Raw genomic sequence first — 14,940 nt, forward strand, 5'->3', positions numbered from 1 at the left:
CTTTCTCACAAAGAGCATTTATTTTGATACTAAAATGTTTTTTAAAAACAGTGAAAAGTTTTTTTTTTTTAAGTTTTTATATAAGGTATGACATAGTTCAGTAAAGTTGTTAAAAATTAGTTACAAAAGGGGCACCTGGGTGACTCAGTCGGTGAAGCATCCGATTTCAGCTCAGGTCGTGATCTTGCGGTCTGAGAGTTCGAGCCCCGCGTCGGGCTCTGTGCTGACAGCTCAGAGCCTGGGGCCTGCCTCGGATTCTGTGTCTCCCTCTCTCTCTGCCCCTCCTCCACTCACACTTTCTGAAAATAAACAACCTTTAAACAATTCTTCAAAAATGAGTTACAGGGGCACCTGGGTGACTCAGCCAAGCGTCCAACTTGGGCTCAGGTCATGATCTCACAGTGTGTGAGTTCAAGCCCCGCATCGGGCTCTGTGTTGACAGCTCAGAGCCTGGAGCCTGCAGCCTGCTTGGGATTCTGTGTCTCCCTCTCTCTCTGCCCCTCCCCTGCTTGTGCTCTGTCTCTCTGAGATGAATAAATGTTAAAAAAAAAAAAAAAAAAAACTTAAAAAAAATAATAAATAAATAAAAATGAGTTACAAAAGGAGCGTGCAGCGGAGGACCACGGTGTCATGTGGTGTGGTGGGAGGGGTGGCAGGTGTGCCCCTGGTGGCCTCCACTGGTCCCGCCTGCGGCCAGGGTTCCAGATGCTGCCACACTCGTTCTTTTGCTCCCAAAGGTCTTCTGGTGCCAAGAAGCAGCAGGTGCATGAGAGCCCCAGGCCCTTGTCCGTGGAGCGTCCCGGGGCCGTGCACCCTTGGGTCAGCGCTCAGCTTCGCAACTCCGTCCAGCCCTCTCACCTCTTCGTTCAAGACCCCACCATGCCACCCAACCCAGCCCCCAACCCTCTGACCCAGCTGGAGGAGGCCCGCAGGCGCCTGGAGGAGGAAGAGAAGAGAGCCAGCAAATTACCCTCAAAGCAGAGGTAGGGGGACAGCGGGGAGGGCAGGCCACACCCCCAGTCAGGGCTGCCTTGGCACTGCTTTGGTGCTGTAGCCCCCCGAGGCCTGGGCACCCCCCAGCAGTCCTGGTTTCTTCTTTCACTGAGCGCCACCCGGGGCACGGCACGTGGCCTTGCTGTGTGACAAGGGGCTGGGAGGGTCCTCCTGGGGTAGAGAGGGAGCCGTCTCCCCTCTGTGAGTGTGCACTCGCCCCGGGGCTCCACGGACTCGCTAGACACTACGGTTAGGATCCCCCTGGCCGCTGTGCAGGCTACAGAGTGGGGGTCCTGGGGGGTCCTTGGGCGGGGAGCCATAAACGGTGCCACGCACAGGTGGGACGGTGAACGTTGCTGAAGTACGCGTAGAGGTACAGTCTTCTCTGCAAGGGACCCCAAGCCCCATTGTCCCCAGCGCCATGCCCTCCTGGGCCTTGAGGGCCAGAGAGGCCCCGCCCACTGCTGACGCAGCCTCAGGCCAATGCGGCTCCCCACCCCCTGCCGCTCACCCTAGGGAGAACCCCTTTGTGGTTGGCGGTCTTCTCTCCAGGCCAGAATGTGCCTTGCCCTGCCCTTTCTGCTGGGCCTTGAGGTCACTTTTCCCCGAATGTACCAGCGCGTTGGAATTCCCAGACAGAACCAGGAAATCTGCATTTCCCACCGAGGCCCCGGAGCATGGTCACACGGTGGCCCTGTTCTTGGACGTTGCCGGCGCCCCTTGCCCAGTCATGGTCACTGGACATCTTTCCTGGGGACCTCACTGTGTGGGGGGCCGTCCAGCTCTTGGGAGGCTGGTGTCAGGATGCAGACCATCCCTGGTGCCTGTCTTATCGGGCAGAACCAGGAGCCTGACTGCGTCCTCTGGTCATTGAGTGTGACCACGTTTATGGCCACCTGTCTCACACCCTGTGACCCTGTCAACATAGAACCAGAGAGCCGGCTCGGTGCTGCGGATGCTGCTTCGTCTGACAGGGCCTGTGACCTGGAGGCGGACAGGGCGGCAGAGGGGCCGGCGGGGAAGGGGCCGGGGCGTATGGGTAGGAAGTCTTCCCTGCTGCACAGAGCCTGGGAACGTCGTCCTTGCCACGCACTGGGGGTGTAGGGCTCACGTCTGCTCTTCTCGGCAGCACCCGGCAGGCCCTGCGTGTGCTCGTGCCGGCCAGAGACGCGCACAAGCCTCCTGGGAATCTGTATTTGGGCCTTGAGGCTCCTGACAGGGTTTTGGCCACCGGCTCCGGCGTCTCCATTTGTCGCCGGTCCAGAACGTGGGCCTTTTGTAAGCGACTGCGGACACGGTTGGAGGTCCGAGTTCCTTGCGGGGTGACCCACCCCCACCCCGCCCCGGCTGGCGGAAGAGAAGTCACCGTCAGGGCTGCACAACAACGCGTCCGGGGCGGACAGCTGTTGGGAAAGCTGCTCGGGATGGAGCAGCAGCAGGGCGCAGACAAGGACGAGCGCGCGGACGAGGCCGGAGGCAGGCCGTCCCCGAAGGCTCCTCTCAGTGTGGAGGACGGGTCGGTGGTTCCCCGGAGTGGCCTCCGCCGAGGAGTCCGGGAACTCTGGATTCACTGGAGCCTCGCGTTTCCTGACCGGCCCCGACGGAGCCCTGGAAGCCCCCGTCGTGTGGTGTGGTGTGGTGTTTTGTCCGCCCCGCACGGTGGGAGCCTGGTTCGGCGGTGACGGACCCTCCCCGGGGCCCCTGCTCCGTCTGCCTGGCTGTGGCCCCACTGTCACGTCGGAGCCTTGGCGGAGGAGGCCCGACCCCAGCACGTGCAGCTCACCGCCGTGGTTGTTCCCTAGGTATGTGCAGGAGGTCATCCAGCGGGGGCGCTCCTGTGTCAGGCCAGCGTGCACACCTGTGCTGAGCGTGGTGCCAGCCGTGTCCGACTTGGAGCTCTCGGAGACAGAGTACGTGCGCCCCCCGAGGGTCTCGGTACCGCTTACCCCGCCTGCCGCGGGGGAGCCGCTGTTCCCAGGATCTGGGGCGTCGCGCCGGAAGAGCTGGAGCCGGCCTCAAGCTTCCGGTCTCTGTCAGAGGAGACGTGGGCCGTCCTGTGTGACACGTGGCCACCGGGCCAGGGAGGGAGCTCTGACCTGCTGCCTCCGCTCTGGCCCCGTGTGCCCACCCGCCTTTACTTTCCTGAGCTTCCCGGCCGGGCGTTGGGGCGCGGCGGTCTGCGACCGGTGCTGCCCCTCCTGGCCCAGCACCGCGGGCGTGTGTGTCCGGGTGCCGTGAGCGCACGGAGTCCGTCTAGCTCTGTTCTTGCATGGAACGTGGGAACAGGTGCTTGGCGTGTCCGCTCCCCAGGCGGGCGTGGCGCAGGCGGGTATTGGGGCCCGCATGTAGACGGTGCCGGCCGCCCAACCCCCGTGCCTCTGCTCGGAACGGAGCAGAAACGGGGTCCCCCACCTCACCCCACACAGCGGCTCATCACGTCCAGCCGGATGCCTGAGTGACTCAGAGCTTCCCCACCAGGCCACTCCTCGAGGGTGGTCTCTGGGCGGGGAGGGGCCCTGCATCCCTTCTGCAGAGGACCCTCGCCACCGTGTTAGGTTGCTGCACTCAGGGAAGGAAAGCAGGCGCCCAGGAGCCCGGCTTGAGCAGCAGACGGCCAGCTAGCCCAAGGAACCGCCCCCTCTATCCCCCGGAGCACCAGGGAGACGGGGGGTCCCGTTGTGAGCTCAGGAGGCCTTCCTGACACGACGCTGCACCCGCTCCTGGCAGGGCGGCTGGCTGGCGGGGGCCAGGGGCTGTGTCCGAGCACACCTGGGCAGCTCCGGGGCGGTCACAGGGACGGGGACCGCTACGGGACGGAGGGCGCGCTGCCTGTGCGGTCTCGTCACCCATCGGGACAGATGGCCCTTCGGAGTGGTCCCGGGCAGGAGACCGTGCTGGCCTCACGCCCCTCCCTGCAAATCTGGCCGGCCACTGCCTCTGCTCTTCAGACCAGCTGTCTGCGGGGGGTAGGGGGGTGGGCAGGTTCATTTCCAGACCCATGCACGGTGCCATTCGCCCAGCCTCTGGCCTTCAGAGTTTCTGAAGCTTTAGGGCTTCAGGCCTCTCCTAAGGTACAGGTAGCATAGCCCAGCCTAGAGGTGGGGGCTGCGTTTTTTTCCAGTAACCTAGGCGTTTTTTCCCACGCCTCGCGGTGGAATCCACCATGGGTTCTGGCCCTGAGAAGCCACGTTCGTGTGGTCTGGGTAGGAGGTGACGTGCTCCAGCCAGCTCAGGACACAGGGAGGCTGGAGGCCACGGGCACGAGGGGCGATGAGCTGGCATCCATGCTGTAGATTTCGGAGAGTGTGGCCGGACCGGAGCCTCTGGTCGAGGCCCCACACGGAGTGAGGCCGCAGGGCGCTGCGGGTGAGGGGTAGCCGGGCTTTCGCACTCGTGGTGTTTTGCACACGGCCAGGCCGGCTCATCCTCTCTAGTCCTTATCCCCTGTTTGTAGGGGGCCCGAAGCCCTTTGGGGTGTGTCCTGTGTGACCCCGAGCCCAGCGGTCACCGCTGTGCCTCTGCCCCCAGGTCGAAGTCGCAGAGGAAGGCGGGCAGTGGGAGCGCCCAGCCGTGTGACAGCATCGTGGTGGCCTATTACTTCTGCGGGGAGCCCATCCCGTACCGGACCCTGGTGCGGGGCCGAGCCGTCACTCTGGGCCAGTTCAAGGAGCTGCTGACGAGGAAGGGCAACTACAGGTGAGGGCCGGGCGGCGCGGGGGACCCTGCGGTGGGCGGCACACGTGTTGGCGGCCGGGGCCCTGCGGCGTCCGTGTGCACGGGAGGGGAGATGAGGCCGCGGGGCCAGCAGAGGAGGGGACGAGGCCCTCGCCTCCCCTCACCGCCTCTGGCCCGCGTCCTCCAGATACTACTTTAAGAAGGTGAGCGACGAGTTCGACTGCGGCGTGGTGTTTGAGGAGGTTCGGGAAGATGAGACCGTCCTGCCGGTCTTTGAGGAGAAGATCATCGGCAAGGTGGAGAAGGTGGACTGACCCGCCAGCCGGGCCTCCGCGCCGGGTTGGGCCCTCGTCAGGCGGGGGCCAGCGTGGCCTCCGAGGGTCCTGCGGGTCACCTGCTTGGCGTGTATGCAGACGGCACAACTACTGGCAGAAGGCCACCCGCCTCTTCGGGCCATCTGTGTCCGGACGGGCAGGGGTCCCTCTGCGGGTCCCACGGGCCTCCGTCCTGCAGCTGACGAGGAGGGTGCGCGGTCCACTCCTCAGCAATACTCGGTCCGCCTGGGCGGGGAGCCCGCCCCGGGGCCGCCTCGACCGCCCTCCGTGTCGCCCTGCTGCTGACCGTGGGCGGGCCCGCCCGCTCCTCGCCCCGCGCTCACACTGCAGGCTCCGCCCCTCCCCCTGGGACTCGTCCGCCGCGCCCTGCCCCGGGCCGGGGGGGCCGGGGGCCCCGCGGGGGCCTCTGTAAATTGTACATGTCACCGAGTGCCTTCAACACAGCTTGTCTCTTGCCTGCCACTGTGTGGATCCGGCGCCGGAGCCCGGAGCGCTCTCCCTCCTCCACCCTCCGTTTCCAGAGCGCGGGCTCAGCGGGTCCCGGGCCCCCCCCCCCCACCTCCCCTTTAAGGGCCCGTGTAAATATGTACATTTCTCAGGCCAGGGCCAGCGGGGTGGAGGGGGCTGCCCCAGCCCATTTTTCATGCGCTGACTTGTACAATTATCTTTTCAAAGGTACTTGGATAATAATGGAATAAAATCCTTTTTGAACCTTCTCCGGCGACGGAGACACCTGTTTTCTGTGGGTGGAGCCTGGCGGCCTGCCTGCCATCGTCCACCACGGCACTTCAGGCCTCTGAGGGTCCCCTGTGTGTGGGGGGGGTGTCCGGTGGAGGCACACGGACAGCTCTGGAGAGGGTGGGTTCCCAGACCCAGATCTGGGTCAGAGACCCACCCAGAAGGGCTGGGGACAAGGGCTAGGACACATTCAAGACGGAACGGGCCCAGGAGGTTCTTGGGGGGCCGGGGGGGCGGCCGTGCTCAGGAACCACACACACAGTGCAGGGTCAAAAGCTCTTTATTCACTGGCTCCTCAGTGAACCATCTGGTGTGGGGGCACCAGACGGTGATGTTGCGGGGGGGCGACTACAGCTCCTCTTTGGGCTCCGTGGTGGAATTGGCTGGGGTCTCCTGGAAAGGGTCACAGAGCCCCGGCTAGAAGCTGTGCCCTCGACTCACCCCAGCCCCTGGCACCCTCACTGCCACGTCCAGAGACTGGGAACCTTGGGAAAGAGGCACCCACCGGGAAGGGGGCTGCGGGCTCCTCTGCGGGCTCCTCTGCGGGCAGCTCACCCCCGTTGTCCAGGAACTTGGAGAAGGTCTCCAGGTCCCTGGTGCTTTTGTATTCAATCACCTAAGGAGGGACACGAGGCGCTGGAGAGAGAACACGCCTCACCCGGCCCTGCACCCTGGCCACATCCTCCCAGGCCCTGCCGCCGGAGGCCCTGCCCTATCTCTTGGCCATGGCCAAGGCCCGAGGAAGGTGCGGACCAAGCCGCAGACCGAGGAAGACGGCGTCTCTTGCCCTACCTCACCTTGCGACCCGGCCCCGCGGGGAAGAACTTGAGGGTAGGGAAGCCGTGCACAGGGAAAGCCTCCAGCTCGTTGGCCGTGGCGTCCAGTTCCGCAATGATGATGTCCTCGTGGTCCTTGTACTTGTCGGCCAGGGCCTCCCAGGCCGCAGCCATGTCCTTGCAGTGGGTGCACCAAGGGGCGTCTAGGACAGCGGGGCGTTGGCACAGCCGGCAGAGGCCCCCACCTGCCCGCCGCCCACCACCCGTGGCCCGCTACACTCACAAAACTTGATGAACACATTCTTGGTTTCGTCGAAAGCCACCTGCTCAAAATTCTTGCCCACGAGGGTCTTGACCGGCCGCTGATCCCAGTCAGGGGGCAGCTCCTGGCTCAGGAGGTAGGGCTGGGGGAAACCAGGCCGGGTGCTTCACTGGGGGGCTCTCCTGGGCACTGCTGCTCCCCTCCCGCCCCCCCCCCCCTTTCCCGGGTGGGCAGTTCGGCAGCAGACCTTGACCTCGCCGCCAAGGACCGCGTGGCAGAAGGCGGTGACGGAGGTTGCGGTGAGCGGCCCCCCGTGTGCAGGCGCGTACTTCTTGGTGGTCTCCGTGTTGATGAAGCGCAGGGTGGGGGCCTCCTCAGCCTTGAGGCCGAAGTACCGCAGCACGTGGCCGTTGTCGGCACCGACGTCCACGACCACGAACAGCACCTGCCGGCAGGGAGTCGGTGCCGGTCAGCCCGCATCCCCACCACCCTGCCTCCCCCTGTCCCAGCCGGTACCTGCCCCCGGAATGGGGGAGCTGCCTCCCCGAAGCCAGCCAGCAGCTCCCGGTGGGAGGCCAGTGTCTGGTTGACAAACAGCAGCAGGTGGTTGAGGATCCTGGCCGAAAAGATCTTAGGCGATGTCTGCAAGGGCAAACCGCGCTCGTGGGGGCTGGCTCCCCTGGACGCGACCCCACCCCTGCAAACGCACCTACAGTCCACCTCACCTGGCTGTTGAATTCTGTGACCAGACGCATGCTGTGCGTGAGGAGGAAGTGCGACAGGTCGCCCTGATCCAGGCCCAGCTCTTCGTCCACTGGGAAGTCTGCCCGGCCCTCGTCAAACTGGACAACTCAGCGGGGGTCAGCAGGAGCCACGGCCCCGAGCCCCGACCCCCACCTTGGCCCTGACCCACCTTCTTGAAGAGCACCACGGTGTCCTTGGTGAGGCCAAACTTCTGAAAGAGCTTTGGCTGGTCAGTGAGGCCAAAGGTCATGTCCAGGGCATCCTGGGCCAGGGCCAGGAAGGTAGCCACGTCCTCGTCCTGCAGGTCCTAAGGAGCCCCAAGCCTGTGAGGTCAGCTGGCACCTCGGGCCCTGCTCCCATGGCCTGGACCCCAGTACCACCAGCTCACCTGGAAGAAGCCAATGACCACGACGTCCCGGCCGTCAATCAGTGCCTGGGCACCGTCCTCGTCCTCCAGCCGGGTGGCACTGGGCCCCGCCCGCCGCCTCAGCCATTCAGCGATGCCCTCAGCCTCTCTGGGGCCTGCAAAGAGTCCCCTCAGCCCGGGCCCAGCCCCCCGCCCCCGCCCCCGCCCCCGCCCCCCTCGTGCCTGCTCCCCCTACCGGTGTACTCCTCCGGGTGGGTACGGTTCCCATCGCGGAAGAACTTGAGCGTGGGGTATGTGGTCACAGCAAACTCCTCCGTCAGCTCTGCCTCTGCAGGCCCGTCCACCTTGGCCAGCCTGGCTTTGGCTGACTCTGCCGCCAGCAGGGCTGCGGCCTTGCTGTATTCGGGGGCCAGTGCCTTGCAGTGCCCACACCATGGGGCATCTGGGGGACAGGGCCGTGAGTGTCCCCGACCGGCCTCCACAGCCCCAGCCTCGGCTCCTGCTCCCTCCCAGCCAGAACCTTGGGATCAGTCAGGTCTGGCAGAGAGCACTCCTATCCACGCTTCCCGAATCCTTTGGAGGCCCATCTGACCCTCTGCAGCAGAGCCAGACTCAGGGTCCCACAGCGGGGGGCGGCGGGCGGTGGGGGTGGGGGGGCGTGCAGCGGCCAGCACCGCCCTGACAGTGAGTTTGAGAAGAACCCTCCAGCTGCTGCTCCCCGGCCACCTGTGCCTGCTGGCGGAAGCCTGCCATCTAGGAATGACTTTCACGTGTGTCAAGTTTTGCAAGCATCCACCGAAGAGGGGAGCCTGGGGGGCTCAGTCGGTGGGCTGTCTGACTCTTGAATTTGGCTGGGGTCATGATCTCACGATTCGTGGGATCGAGCCCCACATCGGGCTCTGAGGTAACAGTGCAAAGCCTGCTTGGGATTCTCTCTCTCCCTCTCTCTCTTCCCCTCTCCTGCTCACGCGCTTGCTCTCTCAACATAAATAAACATTAAAAACATGTCTTCTTTAATGTTTATTTATTTAATGTTTATTTAGAGAGAGCGCGCGCGAGAGAGAGAGCACGCGCGCACTCTCAAGTTGGGGGGGGGCGGAGGGGGAGACAGAGAATCCGAAGCAGGCTCCGGGCTCCGAGCTGTCAGCACAGAGCCCCACGCAGGGTTCGAGCTCACAAACTGTGAGATCATGACCTGAGCCAAAGTCAGACGCCTAACCGACTGAGCCCCCCCAGGCGCCCCTATTCTTTTTCTAATCCATAGCAGAATATGCAAGGCCTGAATGCTCTGTGGCCCCTCACAGAAAGAGTTGCAGATGGATGGTGATCTAGGGTCTTCCCTGCACCTGCCCCTCCCTCCCCAGCCCCACCCTCTCCTGCTCAGGCTGGACGCCCCCAGGCCCAGCTCAGTCCCAGGGCTTTGCTTCAGGTGCCCTTCCATGGAGCCCCAGGAGCACAGCGGAGGGCCAAGTGCCCACAGGGGAAGTCCCTCATGTGCACAAGCCCCGGATACACAGGGTGGGGAGTTGAACCCCCCCCCGCCCCGGGGGGCCCCTGTGGGTCCTCCAGCCCTCCGGCCCGGTGCACTCACAGAACTGCACCAGCAGAGTGCGGTGCTCCCGCAGGGCCAGGCCCAGGTTGCGCCGGCTCAGCACCAAGATCCCATCCTCCTCAGGGATTTCCTCCTTGGGGGGCTCCTCCTCGGGCTCCCCGGGCCCTGGCCCCTGGCCCTCTGGGCCCGAGGCCCCAAGCAGCAGCAGCAGCAGCACAAGCAGGAGCTGGCCGTCCATGGCAGTGCTGGGCCCGCGAGGCGGGGGGCAGATAAGGGGGCCGGGGGCCAAGCAGCAGCTGCCACGTGGCACCCAGTCCTAGTCCCAGGCAGATAAGGCCACGAGGCTCCCCCCACCCCCGGGGGAGGGGAGGCAGACAGAGGCAACACCAAGGGCACCGAGACAAGGTGACGTTTAATAGGACTGTTCAGGGCACAGTGCCAGCCCAGGAAGGGGGTGTCCCAGGACCGGAGCAGAGGGTGTGGGGGTGTGGTCACTGACTGCAGGGGCAGGGGAAACAAGGACCCCAGGTGGGCTGAGGACAGCCCCCGGGGTAGGGGACGTTCAGCTCTTCCAGTCTTGGCAGATGTGGAGGCCCCACTCCCAGGACATGTGGTCTGTCCTGTCATCGTCAGTGAAGAAGGACGTGACCACGTAGGCACCCCGCACCAAGGCTCCTCGAGGCACCTCCTCCACCGGGGTCACAAACTCATACTCCTGGGCGCTAGGGCCATAACTGCCCACCATGTACACCGCCTTGTCCACTGGGGGAGGGGGAGGTTGTTAGGGGCCACCCTCTGCCGCAGCCGCCCCCCCCCCCCAGCCCCCCAGGCCAGCCCTCCTCGCCGCCCTCACCACGCAGGCCCTGGCGGTAGGTGTGATGCAGACACTTGAGGCCACTGACGATCTCCTTATTGACCTGGGGGACAGAGGGTGTTAAGGGCCCCTCTGGGGGGGCTGGCCCTGTGCTGGCAGGTGTCCCCCGCGACAGCTGCCCTCACCTTAAAGGTAATCTTCACTTTGTAATCCACACCCTCCTTCAGGACAAACACCTGGTTTTTCAGCGCAGCCAGCTCCCCTGTGAAGGAAAGCGCAGCCAAGTGTGACGGTGGAGACCCTGCCCCAGGAGCCCCACGGCGGGGGAGGGGGGGGCAGTACCTGTGAGGTCCATGGTGATGGGCCCTGGAGCCTGCTCAGACATCAACGTCAGCCTGGTCACCTGCACATTGGGCAGGCTCGGGTCTGAGGAGAAACCGGAAGTCACCAGGACGGCTCCCCCCCCCCACCACCACCACCCCCGCCCCGCCCCAGCCGCCCGGCCTCCGCCCCTCCCCTCCGGGCCCAGAGCCCTACATACCCACGAGGGGTGGCAGGGGCCCCAGCAGTGCCCGCTTGTACTTGACCAGGCTCTCGTCATCAGGGTCCAGCTGCTGGATCTCCTGGAGGCTCTTCCTCCCCGGGGCCCGGTACTCAGGCACGGCCTCATCCAGTGCCTCGTCGGGCGACAGCTGTCTCCCCTCCTTGTCGGTCAGGAGGACTGAGGGTTGGGGAGGTGCATGAGCAGCCGTGACCAGCTGACCCTGGCATTCACTCATCAAACCGAAGCCCCCCACCTGGCCAGCTGTGCCTCTCAGTGCCCAGAGGGACTTGGTTCAGGGAGGGGGGTGGGTTAGGGAAAGGGATGTGTGCTCAGAGAGGGAGGGGTGCATGGGGGGTCAGGGGAGAGAGGTGGGCTGGGAAGAAACAGAGCAGCATCTGCACCCAAACCTTTTAGGAGGAGGCTGGGGGGTTGGAGAAGGCTCCTGAGAGAGGGAGCCAAGCGACACCCCGGAGGCACCAGCTGCCTTTTCTGGCCCAGCAACCCATCCATCCGGGGCTCCTCCCTGACTCTGAGGCCAAAGGTGGGGGGAAGGAAGACCCTGAATGGGGCACAGCCCCAAGGACTGGAGGCCACCACTGTGGAGTGGTGACCTCCGAGGTCTTCCCTGGGGCAGAGGCCCTGCCCTTCACATCTCGGAAAGCCTTCCTGCTGTCCCAGGGGTTCCTCTTGGTAGTGTTTCTGGGGCACAGAGGGGGTTCTCTCTAAACCCCTGCCTGCGCTAATGCTCTGAGGTTACCTCCCCGGGCGCCTTCAGACTCAGAGGCTCCTCGAGCCCCTTTCCATGGTGCCTGGGAGCAGGGGTCTCGCTAAACCCCTTCCCACAGTGTTTTGGGACAGGATCTTTTCCAGTCCATGCTCACTGCACTCCAGGCTCCTCAATGATCGCCACACGCCCTGAAGGAGCCCTCGCCCCACCCAAGGGAGGGGGGATCTCAGGGGCAGGTTCCCAAGGGGAGAGGGTCTCGCAGCCACCCCGGCTTCACAAACAGACCCGCCCACTCCTGGCTCCTTCTTCCGCCGCCCCCGCCCCCCCCCCCCCCCCCCCCCCCCCCGCCAAGGTCTGCCCTGGACGAAGCCCTCCACCCCCGCCCCACCCCGCCAGAGCCCAGGCAGGGGACCACGCCACGATTTCCCCTCCAGTGCCCCCAAAGTTTCCGCGGGGGAGGGCGAGCCCCCGCCCCGGGCCGAAGCCTCCTCACCCCACCCCCCGCCCGAGACCCCCGCCCACGTGGCCGCCCTGGCCCCAGCCCAGCCCGCTCACCTCGGGCGCACAGCGCCAGCCGGAGCAGCTCCAGCAGCTGCGCCCCCAGCTCACACGCGTCCAGGCCCAGCATGGTGGCCCGCGGCCCGGCTCCGCCGCGGAGCCGCCGAGGAGCCGCCGCCCGCCCCGCCGCCGCCCGGCTCGGCGCTCAGCCCCGGCGCGACTGCGGTGAGCTCATCCCGGCCGGGAGCGCCCCCCGCGCCCAGCGCCGCGCCCGCGCCGCGCGCCCCCAGCCGCTCCGCGGACCCCGCGCAGCCCCGCAGAGACGCGCTTGTCGCCCGCACGGCGCCGGCACCTGGGCGTCCCCGCCGTGGGCGCACCAGGAGCCCGCACAGCCGCCGCGGTCACGGACCCAGCCGCCGGCCCAGCCTGCACCCCGCTCTGTCCGTCAGAGCTGCCCCACCCCTACGGCGCCCGCGAGAGCCTGGGGGATTCTCCGGGGAAGCCCTCTGGGAGGGGCGGGTGGGGGCGGGGGCGCCCAGTGGAGCAGGCGTGCCCCTCCTCCCCCAGGTCCCCAGGCTCTCGTTACCTGCAGGCGGTACAGGCCGCACCTGGGGCTCCACAGTCCCCCACCCCACCCCCACCCCCACCCCCACCCCCACCCATCTTCTGTGTGGGCAGAGGGGACTCCTGGAGTCTGCCCAGCCTGGGGAGCTGGGGCGTGTGTGTGTGTGTGTGTGTGTGTGTGTGTGTGTGTGTGTGTGTCTGCGCAGTCTTCTGGCTCCACATCCCAGAGGCTCACAGCGGACCCGTGTCCGCATACCCAGAGACTGGAGGTCCCACCCACAGAGCGAGATGCAACATGGAGGCGCACGGCCATTCCCCTAGTGTTTATGGACTGGGCTGTGTGAATGTGCCCTGGTCTCTGCAGGCTCTGTGCACCCAGGCCGTAACGGAGGGCCCTGTCCTTGAGGAGGAAAGGACACTGACCCAAAGTAGAGTCCCGGTGGTGGAGAGCTGAGATGGGGGCATAAAAGGGGCTTCTGGTCTTGATGCCTGGACAAACTTTGGGGTAGGCAGATGGGAGCAGCCAGTGCAGGGAACAAGGGTGAGCTGGGTCTCAGGCTGGGGACAGCTAGATCCAAGAGACGTGAGTGGAGCACGTGGAGGAGACAGAACACCGGCCTGAGTCCCCCTTCTTCCTTCTACCTTTCTGCCGCACACCCCATTTCTGAAAATACCCAGGGATCAGACCCACCTTTGCCCAAAACAAGAGGGAGAGTGTCCCTGCCACCCTGGCTTCACAGACAGGCCTGCCCATGCTTGGCTCCTTTGTTGCCGAAGCCCCCGTACCCCCACCGGAGCCCAGGTGGGAGACCATGTGACAATTTCCCCACCTGCACCCCCAAAATTTACACAGAGGAGGACCATGGATGCTAGGGGCACTTGGGCTTGGGTGGGGAATGTCCCCTCTGGAGCTCCATCTGTCCACAATCTTCCCAAGGCAGGATTCCCCCAGCTGGGGCCCAGGCCATTCTAGGGCCCCACCCCTGCTGCCCTTTCCCTGTGGCAGGGGTAGTTGGTTAGGGAAACCACTTGTCCCCGGGTGCACAGCTATGGCCTCTGGTGGCCTTCAGCTTCTGTGGACGCCCACTCATCCAGAGAGGACGGGCAGGCCAGGCACCAGCCTGACCCCACCTGTGTGGGTGGGGATGGTCGGGAGAAGGTCACTGGGATCTGAGGGAGATCCCTGGCGGAGGCAGGACTCCCCACTCCAGTCCCCCTGCCCCAACCCATCCTGGACCTGGCCTTGCTAGCAGTGGACATAAATCGGTCTGAGGCTGCAGGACAAAGGCCAACCCCCCGTCCTGCTCTGTCCCCAGCATCCCTGAGGCAGGAGGGGAGGACAGAGACTCTGTCTCCAAAAAGCAGAGATAGACCTGGTTGGACTTTTTTTTTAAGTTTATTTGTTTTGAGAGAGAGAGAGAGAGAGAGAGAGAGCAAGCACACGCGCTCAAGTGGGGGAGGGTCAGAGACGGAGGGAGAGAGAAAATCCCAAGCAGGCTCCATGCTGTCAGTGCAGAGCCCCACATGGGGCTCAATCCCACAAACCGTGAGATCATGACCTGGGCCGAAACCAAGAGTCGGACCTTGACCACCCGGGCCTCAACCACCCAGGCGCCCCTTGTTTGCATTTCTTATAAATGTCCAGCAAAGGGGTGCTGAGGTGTAGTGGCCAAGCTGCTGGCTGGCGTAGGGGGAGGAAGGGCCAGGACAGGGCCCTGAGCCTAGAGGCTGCAAGGGAACCATGAGTGGGGCGGGCGTGTTGAGATCCCCCTCCCCAGTAAAGGTCCTCTCCCACAGTCTCAGATATCCTGTATCTGTGGAGCCTCCCTGTTCCCCAACTGGTCCTGCCCAGGCCTCTGTGCAGCTGGGGGGAGAGTGAGCCTTCTGCCATCTTTCCCCCCACCCAGCACACCTGCAACAGCCAACCTGAGGCACCAACATGGTGTGACGCGTGGTGTCACGATCACAGACACACACTCCTAGGACCGTCAAGCCCTTTGCCCGGACCTCACAGCCCCCTCCACCACTGGGGCTGCCGCATCCTGAGGAGGTCACACGTGGGCTGGCTGGGGGAGGGGGGGGAGGGATTACAAGAGACCTTGAACTGCTGTCCCCACCCACCCCACAAGGACCCTCTCCTGGAGACCCTCCTCTCTCTGAGCCCCCCACCCTGTCCCAGCTGAGCCCGGATTCCCTCATTGACTTCCGCGCGCCATGGCCCCAGGGCGGGCATCTCCACGGCCCACCTCGCGCCCCCTCCTCCCGCAGGCGCAGGCCTCAGTTTCTCCCGTCGTAGGGGGAGATTCCTCCAGACTTCAGAACCCAGACCCCCCGTGTGCCCTGAGGGCTGA

General features: G+C 64.9%; 3 protein-coding genes across 3 annotated transcripts in view; 1 reads left to right on the forward strand and 2 right to left on the reverse strand.

The window, feature by feature from the left end:
- AXIN1 (axin 1) overlaps positions 1-5,719 on the forward strand; it is a 61,578-nt gene extending 55,859 nt beyond the window's left edge. Inside the window, 4 exon segments of the mRNA XM_042971192.1 lie at positions 738-983; positions 2,796-2,903; positions 4,522-4,689; positions 4,856-5,719. Coding sequence (XP_042827126.1) covers positions 738-983; positions 2,796-2,903; positions 4,522-4,689; positions 4,856-4,982 — 649 coding nt within the window. The 3' untranslated portion in view covers positions 4,983-5,719.
- Positions 5,720-6,003: 284 nt separating this feature from the next.
- Positions 6,004-9,680, reverse strand: PDIA2 (protein disulfide isomerase family A member 2). The gene is made up of 11 exons (XM_042971644.1): positions 9,482-9,680; positions 8,126-8,332; positions 7,912-8,045; positions 7,693-7,830; positions 7,505-7,621; positions 7,296-7,421; positions 7,027-7,224; positions 6,801-6,921; positions 6,539-6,720; positions 6,247-6,357; positions 6,004-6,134 (listed from the first exon to the last, which is right to left on the reverse strand). The coding sequence occupies exons 1-11, from the start codon at positions 9,678-9,680 to the stop codon at positions 6,090-6,092; spliced, it is 1,578 nt and encodes a 525-aa protein (XP_042827578.1). The 3' UTR covers positions 6,004-6,089.
- A 139-nt stretch (positions 9,681-9,819) lies between these two features.
- On the reverse strand, positions 9,820-12,199 carry ARHGDIG (Rho GDP dissociation inhibitor gamma). Its single transcript, XM_042971790.1, has 6 exons — positions 12,083-12,199; positions 10,798-10,977; positions 10,599-10,682; positions 10,442-10,518; positions 10,296-10,359; positions 9,820-10,204 (listed from the first exon to the last, which is right to left on the reverse strand). The coding sequence occupies exons 1-6, from the start codon at positions 12,153-12,155 to the stop codon at positions 10,005-10,007; spliced, it is 678 nt and encodes a 225-aa protein (XP_042827724.1). The 5' UTR covers positions 12,156-12,199; the 3' UTR covers positions 9,820-10,004.
- Between the last annotated feature and the right edge of the window lie 2,741 nt (positions 12,200-14,940).

This window comes from Panthera tigris, chromosome E3 (assembly GCF_018350195.1).
Source record: "Panthera tigris isolate Pti1 chromosome E3, P.tigris_Pti1_mat1.1, whole genome shotgun sequence".
In the NCBI taxonomy this organism is placed as follows: Eukaryota; Metazoa; Chordata; class Mammalia; order Carnivora; family Felidae; genus Panthera; species Panthera tigris.

What these genes read in the sequence shown, in the direction of transcription:
- PDIA2 (XM_042971644.1), bottom strand. Translation starts at nt 9,680, where the DNA reads ATGGACGGCCAGCTCCTGCTTGTGCTGCTGCTGCTGCTGCTTGGGGCC. An exon ending in TGGTCATTGGCTTCTTCCAG is followed by an intron (nt 7,831 to 7,911) that starts GTGAGCTGGTGG and finishes GGGGCTCCTTAG; the next exon opens with GACCTGCAGGACGAGGACGT. An exon ending in TCACAGAATTCAACAGCCAG is followed by an intron (nt 7,422 to 7,504) that starts GTGAGGTGGACT and finishes TTGCCCTTGCAG; the next exon opens with ACATCGCCTAAGATCTTTTC.
- ARHGDIG (XM_042971790.1), bottom strand. Translation starts at nt 12,155, where the DNA reads ATGCTGGGCCTGGACGCGTGTGAGCTGGGGGCGCAGCTGCTGGAGCTG. An exon ending in CATCACCATGGACCTCACAG is followed by an intron (nt 10,519 to 10,598) that starts GTACTGCCCCCC and finishes TTTCCTTCACAG; the next exon opens with GGGAGCTGGCTGCGCTGAAA. An exon ending in CTACCGCCAGGGCCTGCGTG is followed by an intron (nt 10,205 to 10,295) that starts GTGAGGGCGGCG and finishes CCCCTCCCCCAG; the next exon opens with TGGACAAGGCGGTGTACATG.